Source organism: Pinus tabuliformis, chromosome 2_1 (assembly GCF_031772625.1).
Source record: "Pinus tabuliformis cultivar Carrire ecotype Pingquan chromosome 2_1, CPIR1, whole genome shotgun sequence".
Taxonomy (NCBI): domain Eukaryota; kingdom Viridiplantae; phylum Streptophyta; class Pinopsida; order Pinales; family Pinaceae; genus Pinus; species Pinus tabuliformis.
Window position 1 is genome coordinate 708926046 of NC_142299.1, and position 17221 is coordinate 708943266.

Below are 17221 nucleotides of genomic sequence, written 5' to 3' on the forward strand. Positions count from 1 at the left end.
TTCAACTCTGGAACAACGCTGTCTCTTGGGACAGCTGCTTCTCTTCTACAAATTCTCAGATTTTCTCGGCTGGTGTTTTCAGTTGACTCTAATCTACAATTGCTCTGATACCATGTCAAAATTCCTAAATCTAACACATTAGAAACCCTTAAGGCTTACTGCAATTTCTGGTTTACTATCTCCTACTTGTTCTTTACATTAACAAGTTATTTAATTGCATAAACATCGAAGTAAACACAATGCAGCCTCCACAGATATACAGATCATGCACTGAAGTAAACAAAAACAATAACATAAGGGACACCGTTATTATTGGACAATCGTCCTCGGAAAAACCCATTTCGGGAAAACCGATGCAACATATATGAGGGTTTTATTATTAAGTAGATTTCGTGAATACAACTAGGGTGCCAGAATTGGCTCACCCAACAGAGAATGTCCTCGGCAGTAGTACCTTTATCCGAAGATAGATATTCCGACAAATCAGCAACTGGGATGATCAACCCCATAGTGACTCCGATTGTTCCTTGTGCTGGACAGCGAAAGCTGCTCCAAGCACTGCTCTAGAACTGCGTCACCCTCTCTCGGCTGATCTGCTCTCAGTCTGCCCCACAAAATCTCACCAGCACTGCCTTTGAAGCCCAGCGTCAGCCTCTACGGCCCTCTGCATTGCCTGCGTTAGCCTCTACGACTTTTGTGTCAACCTCTATGGCCTTCTGCATCCTTTGCTTCAGCTCCTACTGCCTTTGCATCAGCCCTTCTAGGGCCCACGCTGTCTCTCCTGCATTGCGTTGCCTCTCTGCTATGTATTCTTCAGCCTCAGATGAAAATCCCTTCTTGAACTACCCCTCGCTGCAACTGATCACTAACTCGATTTCCTCAGCAAACCTCGCCCTAGAAAATTGAATTATTGAATTCTCTTGGTGTGTCTTCAACTGACCTTCAAGCCTCCTCTTATACTTTTCTTGTTGATTGATTCAACGGCCGAGATTAAGTCCCTAATCAACGCCTAGGATGAAAACTGGCTTGATCCTTGTCACTTGGAACTTTCTCACCCATATTATATTAATACACATTAATATTTTTATTTTCCTAAGTTTAGACTTAGGAACTCATTAAAAATATTAATTATTTTAATATCTCTTCATCCGTGTGGAATTTCTCCAAACAATTTCTGGGTCTTGGAGATCTCATGTGTCTTAACCTCTCCACCAAATTTAAAGGCTAGAGCACATCCGATGCTACCCAAAATCAACAACTAGTTACATTCTTCAACAGAGCTTGCTCCACATAGCTTGGAGAGAATGGACTACTTGGGAATGATTACCTAGATAAAGGGGCTTAGGAGAAATAACCAAGGCAATCCCTCCTCTTTCTATACTGCCCTTGACCCTAGAGCTCAAAGTAGGATTTGCTTTATAGCCATTATTTTCCCTAGAGAAAGAGAAAAGGGGAAGGGTAGTGTTGAATTTTTGTTGCTATGGTCGGTATTCATAATTGATATTTTAACCCTCCAAATATATATAATAATAAATACAAGGTATGTTCTTCATGTCGACTTCAAAAAGAGGGAATTATGAATTTTCAAATATTGAATTTTTGCCTCCAAAATGTAAGGTCGGCCTCAAGTCGGCCCAGTGAAGGGACACACCATTTCAACCTCCCAAAATCACTATATATGTGCCATTCGACCTCCTCCTCAAGCACAATTCAGATCTCTCATTAAGAAGATATTTTCTGCTCATCTAGACAAAGAAGACAAAGAAGAAGAAGGCTGAAGTTCTCCAGCAATTGACCAAGTTTCTCTCTCTTGTTTGACCTCACACATGTGGCATCCTTCTCTCTCTGTAGTTTCGCACGTGTGGAATATCTGGGCAACTCTGGGCAGCAGGTCTGAGTTTTTCTGGGCACAAGAGATTGAAATTCGACCATTAGATCAGGCTGAGTTTGTTGGGCAACTTTATGACTCTTGTCAAGTGGGTAGTTTGCCCAAGTTTGACCTGGATTGTTTAGCTGGTTAGTTTGACTATATTATTGACTGAAAGGATTAGATGCATCTCTTGTTGAATTGAATGATTTCTCTAAGGAAAAGGTTGCTGGGTTTTTTCCCCATGTGGGTTTTCCAGGATAATTACTTGTGTCTCTTGATTGGCTGTCTCTTTATGATCCTACTGTCTTAAATGTTACTGTTGATGTCTTATGTGTAATTGCTTAAATATGAATGAATATGTGAAAAATATTAAAATCATTAGAAGTAATTATCGATTTAGAAGACCTATGAAAAATCAACAAGTAGAAGGAGGGATATTTATCTTTTTAGAAATTGACACAAAATGCAGAGTCCTTTAGCATGCCATTCTTGCCTTGAACCAAGGATTTTATCTTCCGGTCTTTAGTGTCAATAATGGAAGGGGTCTCCTTGCTAGCTTTTGATGGAAGGTGAAACTAACCCTTTTGCTGCTCTCCTAAGTTTGTAGTTTAGGATTTGAGATCTTACTCTTCACCCCAACTTTTGCACCTTTTGCCCCAATTCCCTCGTGAACAATTCCTTTTGGAAGCTTGTAAACGAATTGATTCATATGATGGAAAAAGGACTTCTTATTATAGCAATGGAAGTTAAAATGTATATATTTATGTCATATGACATAAATTGTGTTGACATGGCATGTTTACATAGTCTAATATTTGAGTGTATTTCTAAGGACATGCAAAGATTTTCACTTTGTATCGTAACCCTAATCCTAAATCTATCTCCACATGAATATGTGCCGTTGTTTTAACGATTGAATAGTTTGGCCTTCCATTATAATCCAAGAAACCTTGGGTACTTTAGCATGTACTTATTCCACATATCTGAGGCAATGTTCGTAACTTCACCTAGATTAGATTATAGTTACCTTCTTTACCTTCAAGTTGAAGCAAAAGGACCACTAATTCAAAATAAATGGAGATAAACGCCAAAACCAACATGTCCTTTGAATCTTATTTGTGTCCTCCTTGTTGGAACAAATGTCATCCAACCGTTGGATAAAATGTGAAACATATGGATGTATCATGATTCCTAACAACCCTATGTGGCCCTTGTCTATCCAGTCCCAATGGTCTATTTCTGCCATAAACCTCCCAAAAAACCTACCAACCAAAGCTTTTTTTGAATTGGCATAATTTGGTTGAATAGGACATCTTCCCTCACCACCAATTGGAGTTTCTTAGTTCTTAATTTCATGCACTTTCTCCTACCTTTGGGGACTTTGGCTTTGGAAGCCAACTTCCTAGCTTCCTAGTTTTCTCTCTCAAGTGTTAGATCCTCATATACCTATGACGGGTTGGATGAGTTAGAGCTTCTCTCCTTTGCAATGTTAAAGCTTAGTAACCCAACCCTACCACACAATTGTAAACATCAAATCAATGCTCTATCTCCTTCACTAGATAGGGTGGAAAGATCAGGGAATGAATGTTTGCCCGAGGGTGGATGACCAACATCACATGAGGCATCTGCTAGATAGAAAAGAGGTTCCATTACATTGCCATTTTGTGTATTAGAGACCTTCCTCGGGTTCCACTAGAGTACTAGTTAGATAGTTGTCTAAACCTCGAACCAATGCTCTATCTCCTTCACTAGACAAGGTAGAAAGATTGGGAAATGAATGTTTGCTTGAGGATGGAGACCAACATCACATGACAAATGCATGCCAAATATGACAAAATGAATCCGCTACACGTATTCCAAATGAGATGAACCCTACCTCCAACATCAATAGGTTGTGGATGCGTTTTACTGAAGTTTTGGGAATTTTGAAGGTGATAGGATGGGGCCCTAGAAAAGGAGGTTCCATTACCTTGTTGTTTTGGTGTGTTAGAACTATTCCTTTCCATTCTTCCAAGATAGTCAATGAAAGAACTTAGTGTTCTTGGAGTTGACTCATCCAAAAGGAGGTTTTGGTCCTTATCCTTATTCTGATGGCAATAATTTCCTCATCAGATCTGAATATTGATAGCTCTGAAGGATCCTCTCCAAGTCCAAGAGTTCCTCTTCTTCCATTAAGACAAATCAAACCCCCAATATATATATATATATATACAATTTTCTCTTGTAGGTTTGGTTCCTTCATGGTTTCTTTTCATATATATATATATATAATTTTCTCTTGTAGGATTGCTTCCTTAATGGTTTTCTTTTCATGAGGGATTTTTATTATATATATTTACACACACACATACACATATTACAAGCGTCTCTGTTTACAAGAAAGCCATGAAAGGAAGCACTCTTACAAGAGAAAATATTCTCTCTTGTAAGAGTGCTTCCTTTCATGGTTTTCTTGTAAGAAAGACACCTACACTTGTGATATAAATATATATTACAAGGGTTATTTTCTCTTGTAAGAGTGCTTCCTTTCATGGTTTTCTTGTAAAATAGACACCTACACTTGTTATATATATATATATATATAGTACACTTGTTATATATATATATTTATTACAAGTGTTATTTTCTCTTGTAAGAGTGCTTCCTTCCATGGTTTTCTTGTAAAAAGATACCTGTGATATATATATATATATATATATATATATAAAATAAGGGTTTTGATTCGTTCTGATGGAAGATGAGTAACTCTTGGACTATGGAGAGGATTTCTTAAAGCATGCCTGTTATAGTTCTTTTTTTCAAGAGAGGATTTTTATGTCATTTCATGATCCAAATATATATTGTCATGTATATGTCAATATTCTGTATGGTGATGGCCCTTTTATTTTTTAAAACATTAATTCAATTTAAAATAGGGTCATGACTAGTTTATGGCTTAATGCAAATTTGAGGGCCTTAATATTCATATTGTACAGTGACAAGGAGTTTCTTTTTCTTTGTGGCTTCAATTAGAATGTGGAGGGAATACAATTAAATTGATGCTGTTTTGGGAAATCGCTTAATGGTTTAGGTTTGACTTAGCTGGTTATGGAATCATTTTTTATTAGATTGTCTGTTCAAGCACGGCATTTCCTGACTTGAACAGGTCAATTTGTTCTTCATTTAATTCATCTGTCTGCTGGCAATTTTTTTTCTTTTCAAGGTATATCTCTTCATTGTACTTCCAGAATTCTTGTGGAGTATTTTGGCATGTAATGATATTATTCTGATGATTACTTTATTGGTTGCGCACGGTCACTATATTTTGGAGCATTTGATTATATAATATAATTGCCTCTCATTGTTTCCCTTTTTATGTTGCTTATTGGTTGCGCACCGTCACTATATTTTGGAGCATTTGATTATATCATATAATTGTCTCTCATTGTTTCCCTTTTTATGTTGCTTAGGTGTATAAATGGCTGATCCAGCAAGATTGGTTTGAATTTGACCCTGAACTTGCTAGTAAACTAGCAGACATTCTGGCCAAGGACCTCAAAGTTGTAAGATGCCGTGATGTGTTTGATGATATCATTAACCGAGGCCATGTGCCTTGCGAATCTACATTCATTCTTCTCATTATGGCTTACATTGAAGCACCAGTTAAAGGTTTTGTTGATGAAGCCTGTGACATATACAATCGCATGATTCAACTTGGAGGGCATCAGCCAAGTCTCAGCTTACAAAATTCTCTTTTTAAGGCCCTATTACGTGGCACAGGAGGGACTGCAAAACATTATTTAAGACCAGCAGAAGCTGTGTTTCAGAATTTGCAAACAGCAGGGCATAGGATAAAGGAGGATATTTATGAAGGTTTAATATGGCTTCACAGCTACCAAGATTGTATAGATCATGAAAGAATAGTCTGTCTAAGAAATGAGATGAAGCAAACAGGATTTAAGGAAAGTAGAGACTTACTTGTCTCAATACTCAGGGTCTGTTCAAAACATGCAGATGTAAAAGAGGCTGAAAGAACTTGGGCAAAGTTACTTGACACTGGTGTAGGTCTCACTTCTCAGGCTTATGTGTATCAAATGGAAGTTTATGCCAAGGCTGGACAGCCTATGAAGTCTTTGGAGATATTCACAAAAATGCAGGAGGAAGGAGTCTCCATGAGTGTGATTGCTTATCTGAAAATTATTGAGATAATGTCAAAAGCCCAAGAAAAAGAACATGCAGAAAATTTTATGAAGCAATTTGAGGATAGTGGTCTGAAGCCATTGCAGCCATCCTATGTGGACTTGATGCAAATGTATATGTGCCTGTCTATGTATGGTGAAGTAGAATCCACATTTTCTCGATGTATGGCAAAGTGTCGACCTAATCGGGCAGCTTATGAAATATATCTTGAATCCTTGATTAAATGTGGCATGCTGGAGAGGGCTGAGGGGGTTTTTGCAGAGTTGCAAAAGGATGGTGCAATTGGTATTAAATCCAAGATGTGCAACATAATGCTAGAGGGATATCTCAATGCTGGTCAAGAAGAAAGGATCAAACAATTGTATGATGAAATGTGCCATAAGAAATATGATGTTGAGCCCACATTGATGCTACAAATAAAACCGTTGCTCAATTTGGGCGACGAAGATGTTAATAAGCGTCTCAGCTTGAAACTTGTTGCAGAGCAGCGTGAGATTTTAATTGCTATATTTTTGTCTGGTGCTAAGGTAGAATCGTATGATGAGAACAAGACTTTTGAAGTTCATTTTGAGTTCAATGAAAAACTTGAGGTACAGGATGTATTGAAAGCACACATATACGAGACATTTTATGAATGGCTGAAACCAGTTGATCGATTGAAAATTCAAGCTGAAGACATACCGCCTCATTTTTCTACTGTGAGTCATGGTAGTTTTCGATTTTATGCCAATCAATTTAGACCACGGGGACAGATGGTAATGCCACGGCTTATACATCGGTGGCTATCTCCCCGTGTTCTAGCATACTGGTATATGTATGGTGGACGTAAGAGCACCTCTGGAGATGTTATATTTTATGCACAAAACTACAAAGTTGAAGATATTGAATGTGTTGGGAAAGCCTTGAGAATGAAGTCAATAAATTGTGTCATAAAAAGGAAGGGAAAGCAGTTTCAGATACGATGTCAAGGTAAGGATGCAATCTGGGTTTGGGAGTTGATGGAGCCTTACATATTGGATCCATTGAAAGAGGTTTTGAAACCTAAAGCTAGAGTTATTGAAAATGGAGGAGGAAATGAAGATACTGATTTTTATTCAGAGGATGAGTTTAATGAGGGGAGTTCCGAGTCCATGAGTGATTCTGACTCTCAGGAAGGGATTAAAGAGAGTGAAACAGAGTCGGAAATTTTAACACAGTAAGCACAGAGAGAATGAACTTTTTTGGCTACATAATTTAGCATCCAAAATGCATTTGGTTCAAGGACATGAGAATACTCTCTACAGTGATGAGAATCGAACATTCTGACATGAAAGAGCATGCCATTTCTTCTAGTTCATGAGCAGTTAAGAATGATGGGATTCAATGATGGATGTGTGACACGAGTAGATGATCTGAATGTAAGTGTTAACACATTTTCATGGTCCCCTTGAATTTAATGTTTATATTCCAACTTTTTGTCGGGAAAAGAATTGTGACATGCATCATGAGATAAATATAAGAAAAGTGAATCATTTGGCATGTAATCAGGCTGGCCAACACTTAAAAGTCTGTGTTTAGTATTTAGGGTTGCAGTAGGAATTAGCAAAATGTAACTGAAAATTGCACAAGGAGTTGGGAATTGATTCCTCTTCTACATGAATGAATGTAATCAAAACATCATCACTGGAAAATTCATTTTTAGCAGGCACTAAAAAGAGTGAAAAATCAGCCATTTAATCGGGGGATGAGAGGCAAATGAATGATATGTATTTTTTTTTCTTCCAATAAAAGAGGGCGATAGTGAGGAGTTAGGAAAGCAAACTCCTTTACATTAGGCAAGGAACTATTGGTGTAGATACTCTGCTTTACAGAAACAAATTCTTTGTTTTCAATATGCTTAGATTCCTTTGTTTTTGTTTGGGTGCTTTAGATCTTGATCACGTTGATTTTGTTGCAGTCTTCAAATCTTCCAGTGTTATGTGATCATGCATGTGGTATACACAATATTCATTTTGGTGGTTTATCATGCATTTTGAGATCTTGTGCGCCTTTGCTGTTATATGGACATGAATTTATTTTGGTACGGAGATGTCTGCATATGAATGTAAATGATTGCTGTAACTATTGAATCACACAGAGGGGTGCATTCCAAATTTTGCGGGGGTCCAACATATTTAGGAAGAATTCTTGGTTGGATCCAGGGAAATGCAGTGTCAATTTGAGTGTTCTGGTTTAGTTCCCTTGTTGGATCTGCTTGCAAGGAATTGAATCACTGTGGGTGTTTGAATCAGGTGCTGGATATAGAAGATTGAAGGGCTATCAAGACTGCTGTGTCATTTTATTCTGCCAAGTGATAGTGATCTGCACTATTGCTGATATGCTGGGTTTGAAGCACTGATCTGATGCAATGCTGTTGGCAAACACTTTACCCAGAAAGCATTGAGTCTGCAAGGCTGTAACCTTGAATTTGGGCCTCAACTAGCCAATTCAAACTATGCTCAAGATGAAAGAATCTTAACAACTTTAGGTCGTGTACAGAGAGTATGCAGATTGAAGCTGGCTATCAGGTTATCTGGGGTAAAGTGCTGCCTATTAGAGCACATTGATTTTAATGGCACAGGGTTGTGGTGTTGGAGAAACAAGTTACCTTGGCCGTTTTTACAATGGATTAACACTGTTGAATTTACAATTGATCAACATTATTGCATTTAGATACTATTTTGCGAAGAAAAGTTTGGAAGAGAGGGATTGATTCATAAAGCCATCAACTCCTTGGGCTGACATTTGGTATGCATTCATACTCGTGTACATTATTGCTATTGCCATCCAAAATGAAGGAGATCTGTAATCAACCTATGCTGAAATTTCAACGCTTCGTCAAATGTATTATTTGACCAACATTTAATTTATCATGCTAACAAAGGCTTGTATGCATGGGAACATGCTAGAAATAATCGCATGCATTTGGGCAGATCAGCTCCATTTTTATGAGAATTGGTTGGGCCACTCCAAATGCATATGGCTATGCTCCTGTGTTGGTTTGGTCACCTACCACATTAAATTTGCAGGGGGCAGACAGACTGTCTAGTGAAAATTTTGAGAACAACCCAAATTCCTCAAGAATAGAGATGCCATGCTTATCAGGATGGTTCTCATGCTTATCAAGATGGTTCTCATGATTGTGGAGACATGCTATGAGTATTGTTTATTGGGAATATTGAGGATGTTGCAAGATCAGGGATGGTTGCTTCCAAGGAGGGGAGATGAAACCTGATGTTAAAACTGATGATGGGTTTGAAACATGTCTCATGCGTACAGAGAAGACATATTTTCAGAGGCACTGAGCCATTATCTCTAGCTTTGGAAGCATGAAAACTGGGCTCCATGCAAACAATTCTCAGATGAAGATGGGCACCCCTGGTTATGTATTCCAAGAATATTATGAGGCCATCTTTGGCACAAATATCCTTTATATTTAGTGGGTATGCATTGCTTTTGGATGTATTAAGATACACAAATTTAACAGTGAAGGAAACAAATGCCCTAATTGTTCTGGGAGATGTGCATTGTGTGCTTTTCACGTTGATATATTGGCTTCTATTATATTATGGTAAGATAATCACTTTCTTATAGCAAGCTTTATATTCCTTCATGAATTTGATATTTATCAATGTTGCAGTAATCGTTATCGGGATATTATCGGCGAGGGGAAAAATAGGAAAAAAATCGTAAAAATTGGGAAAAAATCGGTAAAAATCGGGAAAAAATTGTAACATACAAAAATATCCATTTTTTTTTCAATTTTTTTAATATCTAAGGCATCTACAACATAATAAATACATTGACACATAAATATGATAAAAGAACTAATATATAAGATGTTTAATATCATTTCTAGTGCTACATCACACATAACAGTGAATCATGTCCTGAATAGTAAGTCCTGATTCATGACTCCCAACTCAGCTTCAAAATATCAACAAAAAATATAATAATATATCTCATGAGTCATATCATGAGTCATAATGTCATATACAATGAAATGAACCAAATAACTAAAGTCTAATACTACTGATTTTCTCTGCTCCTCTTGCGAGAAAATGCAATAGCTTTCCCTTTTCCTCTAGATGTAGATGCTGGTGGAGTTGGTAGTGGACTCTGCTGTGCTCTAGAAGTTGAAGAACTAGGAGCTATAGGAGGTAGACCACGTCCTTTACTGGTGGCAGCGGTAGCCCGGGTAGGTGGTGTCACCTCCTCCTCCTGTTGCTCTGCTTCCTCCTCCTGTTGCTCTGCTTCCTCCTGCTCTAACCAATTATCAGCGAACTCCATGAGAGGCCTCTTGGCCTCAACCCTCCATGCAGCAGTGGTGTCAATCCCATCCAATGAGATGGCCTCCATATCAGGTGTAAGATCCTCGGGTGCGCGGGCGAACCGGGCACGGGTGCGCGGGCGAACCAGGCACGGGCGCGCGGGCGTACACGGCGAGTTGGGCTGCACGACCCGGGCGCGCACACGGGCGAGCTGCGGTTGCGACAGTTTGCGACGAACATTTGAGCGACTAAGTGTTGGGCGTTGTTTATACCCACATGAGGAGCGCTTTGCGATGGGGGTTGGCCGACTTGCGATGGGCGGGTGAGGCCGACTTGTGGAGCGCCGAATGGGTGTGTGTATGGGGTGTGTGGGCGGTCGGCTGGGCAGCCCACCCACGCACAAAGATGCCTATATATTGTAGTGCGTTGGAGCACTTGGAATCATCATTCGAACAACGCAATTGATCAAGGTTCTTCGCTCTTGGAAGAGAAGTACTAGTGCGCAGTTTTGGAGGAGAGATGAGCGCATGGCTCATGCGCTCTCCTTGGTAGAACGCACTTGGTAAATGCTCTTGGTGAGAGGTGGACGCGTTGGGCAAGGCGTGCCCGGGTTGATTGTGCGGAGGTGTTGTTGTGCCGAGACTTGGCGAGGGTGTCTTGGTGGCTCGGGTGAGCGCCCGCCCATCGTGCAAGTGTGCACAAAGGTGAACGAAGGTTGGAACCGGATGTCGTAAAGTTGGGCAGGCGGTACTACGTGCTGTTCATACGATTTGGGCGTTTGTCAAGAGTTGGCAAGTGGGATTGCGTGTGGGCAGGTGTACACGGTTTGGGCATTTGCGACCAAACGAAGAGCGAACAGGCGAAGACGTGCGACGAGGTGAACGACGGGTTGGTGATTCGTGCGGCAACCGTGCGGAGGTGCCGACGAGCTGGGCAATCGAGTTTGCCGAAGTTGTGAAAATTGGCTGTGTAAATTTGGGGTTTCCCAAGATTTAGCTTGTACATTGTAAAAGTGAAGATTATATAATATATTGATTCGGGCAAACTCATATTGCAGGGAGTTGCCCCTCCCTTTATACTGTGCAATTGTCTTCTTCGTTTATAATTGCTGTTGATAATGAATGAGTATGGGTGTTCATTGGTATAAAGGCTAAACATAATAATACTTGGTCGCGAAACACAAACTAAGTAGGAGAAAGTGAATTAAGGCGTAGTCCACGAACATAAGTATTGGTGAAAAGAAAGTGTTCGGTGGTGCCGCACCTCACTATAAGCGGTTGAAAGACTACCGCAGGTGTAGGGGCGTGACAGTTGGTATCAGAGCCGATTCAGGGTTGAAGAAGCTTGACGAAAAGCTGATACCAACCTTGATAGTTGGTATCAGAGCTCGGTTGGAGTTGGTGTTAGAGCAGGGTTGCTCGTGACGAAGTGCAGGTGTGGATGCACTTGACAATTGATGACAGTGGAAGCAGGTACTTGCAGATGAAGGAAGTTGGTTTCGCATACAAGTGGAACAAGGGCTGGTTCATGGTTGCAGGGAACTTGGTGAAGCTGGTGAATGGTGAAACAGGTTTAGCAGAGGTGAAGCTCAGTGCTTGGACCAAGCTGAACAACAAGGCATGGCAAGTTTGGAAGAATGCGAAGGGAAGCTCTTGCTTACCTTATATAGGTTGAAGAGGTTGAAAGAAGAGAGTCCCCGGATTCGAAAGGAACTTGAAGTCTTGGAAAAGAATATTGAAGACGAACTTCTTCAACTTGGTTGGACAATGGAGCAAGGTGAAGTTGCAGGTTGTGCTATCAAGGAAGAGGAAGCCGTGATAGTTGAAGATGTTGCAGACATGACTGTGATGGAGGATGAAGTTGAGATTGATCAAGTTGGATCAGGATCGTGCAGTTTGCAGACATGGATGAATGAGGATACTCATTTGGAGGAACCTCATGATGATGATGTAAGTATTATTGATACTTGTGTTTCACTTGAGCATTTGGTAGATGGATCGTATGCAGGGAAGGGCAAAGTCAGTTTGTCAATGCAAAGGAGCATCTTACCATGGATGACTATGATGAGACCTTGTATGGAGAAGCAAGGATTGTTGATTGTTGCAGGACTTGTTGGGGTTGTTTGTGACCTTGTGGCAGAAGGTGCAAAGGCCCGTGACAAGGGAGGAACATGATGATCGTTGTAGGGGATTGGGTCATGCTTTAGCCATATGGAAAATTGGCTAAGTGCTTGGCATGACTCATGAACAGATTGGAGGAGGGCACACACTTGAGGTATGATGATACTTGGGTGGACTTCTCATGGCCGAGACCAAGAGCAAGTCTTGGTGGAACCTTCAGTGGAGGAGCTATGATGGAGAGACTCATGTGATGATGATATGGTTGGGTGACCGAGTTCACTAAACCGAGGATTGCAGACTTGGATGAGGATGACCGATTGTTGTGATGGGTCTACTTGGTTGGACTACATGGGCAGCTTAGTCATGGACATCAGGTTGGAGACATGGAGCATGGTAGTCTTATGCAGGAACATGATGGAGGAGCACTTGTAGAGGTGTCACTTATGGGCATCCAATGAGGAGTGCCAAGGCAGAGGTGTTGTGCAGGTGGATTTGCTGATGTGACATGGGGACTTATTACTTATGAGCTGATGGAGAGGTTGTGCACTTATGTACAACAAGGCCATGGACTTGGATGGAGTTGTGAGCAGACTATGGAGCATTCCTACTACATGGAGAGCTGAGGCATCTTGCAGAGACATTTGGGCCGAGACTTGTATGCTTGCTAGAGTGTTGGTTGGAGATGATTCATGGAGCTCATGATGACATGAGGTTGTGACTTTTGGGGACTTCATATATGGTGGACTTAGAGGATTTGATGCATTGAGGAGCCGAGGTTAGAGACTTTGATGCAGGATGGGGTGCATACTTCTGAGTACATGTATGGGTATGGCTTGGAAGAGTGACTTGATGTGGAGGATCGATATGAGCCACTTTGGAGTGATGGAGTTACGACGATGATGATGCCTTGGTGACAACACTTGGGCATGGGTTGAGCAGAGACTCAACTACTTTTGACATGGGAGCTGATTGATCTATGATCATGGGCAGCACATGGATAGATGAGACAGGTGTATACTTGTTTCTATGGCAGACTTGAGGAATGACACATTGCAGATATGATGGAGGTTGCTTCATGGACCTGGATGTGGCACATCGAGAGTCGGTTTGATGAGATAGTCTCTTCACATGGAGGAGATACACATATGGATGATGTTGGGATAGATGTGGTTGATTTCATGCAACACATTGACACCAAACATCATGGACAACATGTTGCAGATGAAATGAGGACTACTTCATGGACCTCAGCATGGCTTATACTTATATGGAGATGGATTTTTGATCGAGTTGAGGATGTGACAGGATGTTTTGCGAAACAACTGATGGTGGCATGAGGATGTTCACTCTCATGATTTGAGCGTGACAGTTGGACTGATCACCCGACTAGTTCGAACATGGGGATGCGTAGTGTGCAGAAATGTGTTAGCATTTGTTGGAGTATCATGGCAGCAGTTCACATGAGGACAACGCATGATGAGGTCGACACGATATGTTGCAGTGAGCATGTAGCTTGAGATGGAGGGGCCAGCCTTCCATGATGGGGAGCAGCATGTGGAGATTGTGACAGGGTGGTCGATGATCATGGATTGAGTTGATCTCTGATGTATGACATACCAATGAGGTGTATACCTTGGTATGCTTACCTTGGTGACAGGTGGTTGCCGAGGCGAGACATGATGGAGACGGTGGTTGTACATATGTTGCAGGGATGTTTGCAGTATGTGGAGGAGTTGACATCATGGATATTGATGATCTTGGTGGATGGCTACCAGGATGATATGTTGTCGAGGACGACAACGATTTCAGGTGGAGGAGGATGTAAGGTCCTCGGGTGCGCGGGTGAACCGGGCACGAGCGCGCGGGCGTGCACGGCGAGTTGGGCTGCACGACCCGGGCGCGCGCACATGGGCGAGCTGCGGTTGCGACAGTTTGCGACGAAAGGTGCGACGAACATTTGAGCGACTAAGTGTTGGGCGTTGTTTATACCCACATGAGGAGCGCTTTGCGATGGGGGTTGGCTGACTTGCGATGGGCGGGTGATGTCGACTTGTGGAGTGCCGAATGGGTGTGTGTATGGGGTGTGTGGGCGGTCGGCTGGGCAGCCCACCCACGTATAAAGATGCCTATATATTGTAGTGCGTTGGAGCACTTGCAATCATCATTCGAACAACGCAATTGATCAAGGTTCTTCGCTCTTGGAAGAGAAGTACTAGTGCGCAATTTTGGAGGAGAGATGAGCGCATGGCTCATGCTCTCTCCTTGGTAGAACGCACTTGGTAAATGCTCTTGGTGAGAGGTGGACGCGTTGGGCAAGGCGTGCCTGTGTTGATTGTGCGGAGGTGTTGTTGTGCCGAGACTTGTCCAGGGTGTCTTGGTGGCTCGGGTGAGCGGCCGTCTATTGTGCAAGTGTGCACAAAGGTGAACGAAGGTTGGAACCGAATGTCGTAAAGTTGGGCAGGCGGTACTACGTGCTGTTCATACGATTTGGGCGTTTGTCAAGAGTTGGCAAGTGGGACTACGTGTGGGCAGGTGTACACGGTTTGGGCGTTTGCGACCAAACGAAGAGCGAACTGGCGAAGACGTGCGACGAGGTGAACGACAGGTTGGTGAGTCGTGCGGCGACTGTGCGGAGGTGTCGACGAGCTGGGCAACCGAGTTTGCCGAAGTTGTGAAAATTGGCTAAGTGTAAATTTGGGGTTTCCCAAGATTTAGCTTGTATATTGTAAAAGTGAAGATTATATAATATATTGATTCAGGCAGACTCATATTGCAGGGAGTTGCCCCTCCCTTTATACTGTGCAATTGTCTTCTTTGTTTATAATTGCTGTTGATAATGAATGAGTATGGGTGTTCATTGGTATAAAGGCTAAACATAATAATACTTGGTTGCGAAACACAAATTAAGTAGGAGAAGGTGACTTAAGGCGTAGTCCACGAACATAAGTATTGGTGAAAAGAAAGTGTTCGGTGGTGTCGCACCTCGCTATAAGCGGTTGAAAGACTACCGCAGGTGTAGGGCGTGACATCAGGTGTCCTCTCAAGTTGCCTCACCCATAATCGAAGATTGTAGTAGATGTAGACCATGTCATTAAGTCGCTGGGACTCCAACCTGTACAAAGATCATGAAATAATAATTATAAAAAAAAATAGTGTTTGATGAATTCAAAAAATTATTTGGAAATTTGCAATATTTTAAGTGTTAACTTGTTGCACTTCTTGTTGTGTATTTTCTCAAATACACTCCAGTTGCGCTTGCATCCTGAGGAGCTACATGTTTGGCTGATGATTCGAATGACAAGCTTTTGCAGACAGGGTACCTTGGCACCATACATTCTCCACCATGCATCTACAACAAAATTACAAATAAACATAAGAAAAAAATGAAATTTGAAAGTTGAAGCAAAGTATGAAGTTATGAACTTTAAGAGACAATGAAATTTGAAACAAACTAAAAAATACCTGGCATTTTAGTCATCCTATCAGTCACAGCCATGTCAAAGCCAAATGTGCCACCTACCATCCTGTATGTCTCAATTTCTTTGGAGATTTATGTACGGTCTGCTGGAGATCACACTATTCTCTGAACACAGGTTAAGAATCCATCCATGATCTCAGCATCAAATACAAACCCACATAGGTAAGAAAATGCGGGGTTAAGTTAGATCCCTGCAGCATGAATGGGATGATGGAGTGTGTTGTTCCATCGTTCATCAATCACTTCCTATAGGAGGAGTTGTCTCTGAAACCCCTCATCTCTTTTATCATCATAGTAGGCCCGAATGGATTCTTTCGCCATGTCCATGGCCTCATACAAATAGCCCATTGCGGGCTTCTCACCATCAACTAATCGAAGAACCTTTACCAAAGGTTCAGTAACGGTGCACACCTCCTGCACTCCTGCCTAGAAGTCTTCCTGGTATGAAACTAGTGTGCATATGGCCTCTTCCTTTGGTTTCCGACTCATTGTCAAAGCATGCCACTCCTCTAAAAGAAACATTCTCTTCACATCCCACATAGAATTCAATAGGGATTGAAGAGATGAAACTGGTGGCAAACCGTGTAATGGCGGGGCGCACCAATTCTTTGTTGTTGGTGAATTTTCTTATCAAGCTAAGCACAAATCTATGTTTATATATAAATTTTGTAATGCTTTTTGATGACTCAACAATATCTTTGACAAAGGAAATTTTCCCTATGTCCTCCAACATCAAATCAATACAATGTGTAGCACAAGGTGTCCAAAATAAAGTAGGATGCCTCTCCATAAGCATCTTGCCAGCAGCAACATAATTTGCAGCATTGTCCGTTATGACTTGGACAACATGTTTTGCACCCACCTCCATAATAAACACATCCAGCAAATCACATAAAGTTTTTGCATCTTTGATATGTGAGGATGCATCAACAGATTTCATAAACATAGTCCCCTTGAGACAACTAACCAAGAAGTTTATAAGGGTTCTCCCCTTTTGGTTGGTCCAACCATCTGACGTCACAGTGCATCCTGTTTATGCCCATGATTCCCTAAACTCCTCCAATCTTTTGGTGCAGTCAACCTTTTCATTTTGAAGGATCCGACCTCTTAAAGTCATCATAAGAAGGGATTTTGTACCCTGGGCCAACAGTTGCAATAACATCAACAGCAGGCTGGAAAAATGGATTATTCCTTGCAACGCTGAAAGGAATATCACTCCAAACAAGAAATTTGGCCAACAACTTGTCAGCTTGTTTTTTCTCAGTTTTTTTAAGCATTGAAGTGA

General features: G+C 41.4%; 1 protein-coding gene across 3 annotated transcripts in view; it reads left to right on the forward strand.

The window, feature by feature from the left end:
• Positions 1–9442, forward strand: part of LOC149202555 (pentatricopeptide repeat-containing protein OTP51, chloroplastic-like) — a 69855-nt gene extending 60413 nt beyond the window's left edge. The window contains exons 2-3 of one of the 3 annotated variants that reach the window (XR_016253900.1): positions 5320–7446; positions 8320–9442. Coding sequence is in view for 1 of the 3 variants with exons in the window: in XM_089403184.1 (XP_089259310.1) it covers positions 5320–7248 (1929 nt within the window). In the remaining 2 variants the exon portion in view is untranslated. Of the gene's footprint in view, positions 1–5319; positions 7685–7985 lie in introns of those variants that run through there. The other 2 variants (XR_016253901.1, XM_089403184.1) reach the window with 2 other exon arrangements.
• Positions 9443–17221: the final 7779 nt, after the last annotated feature.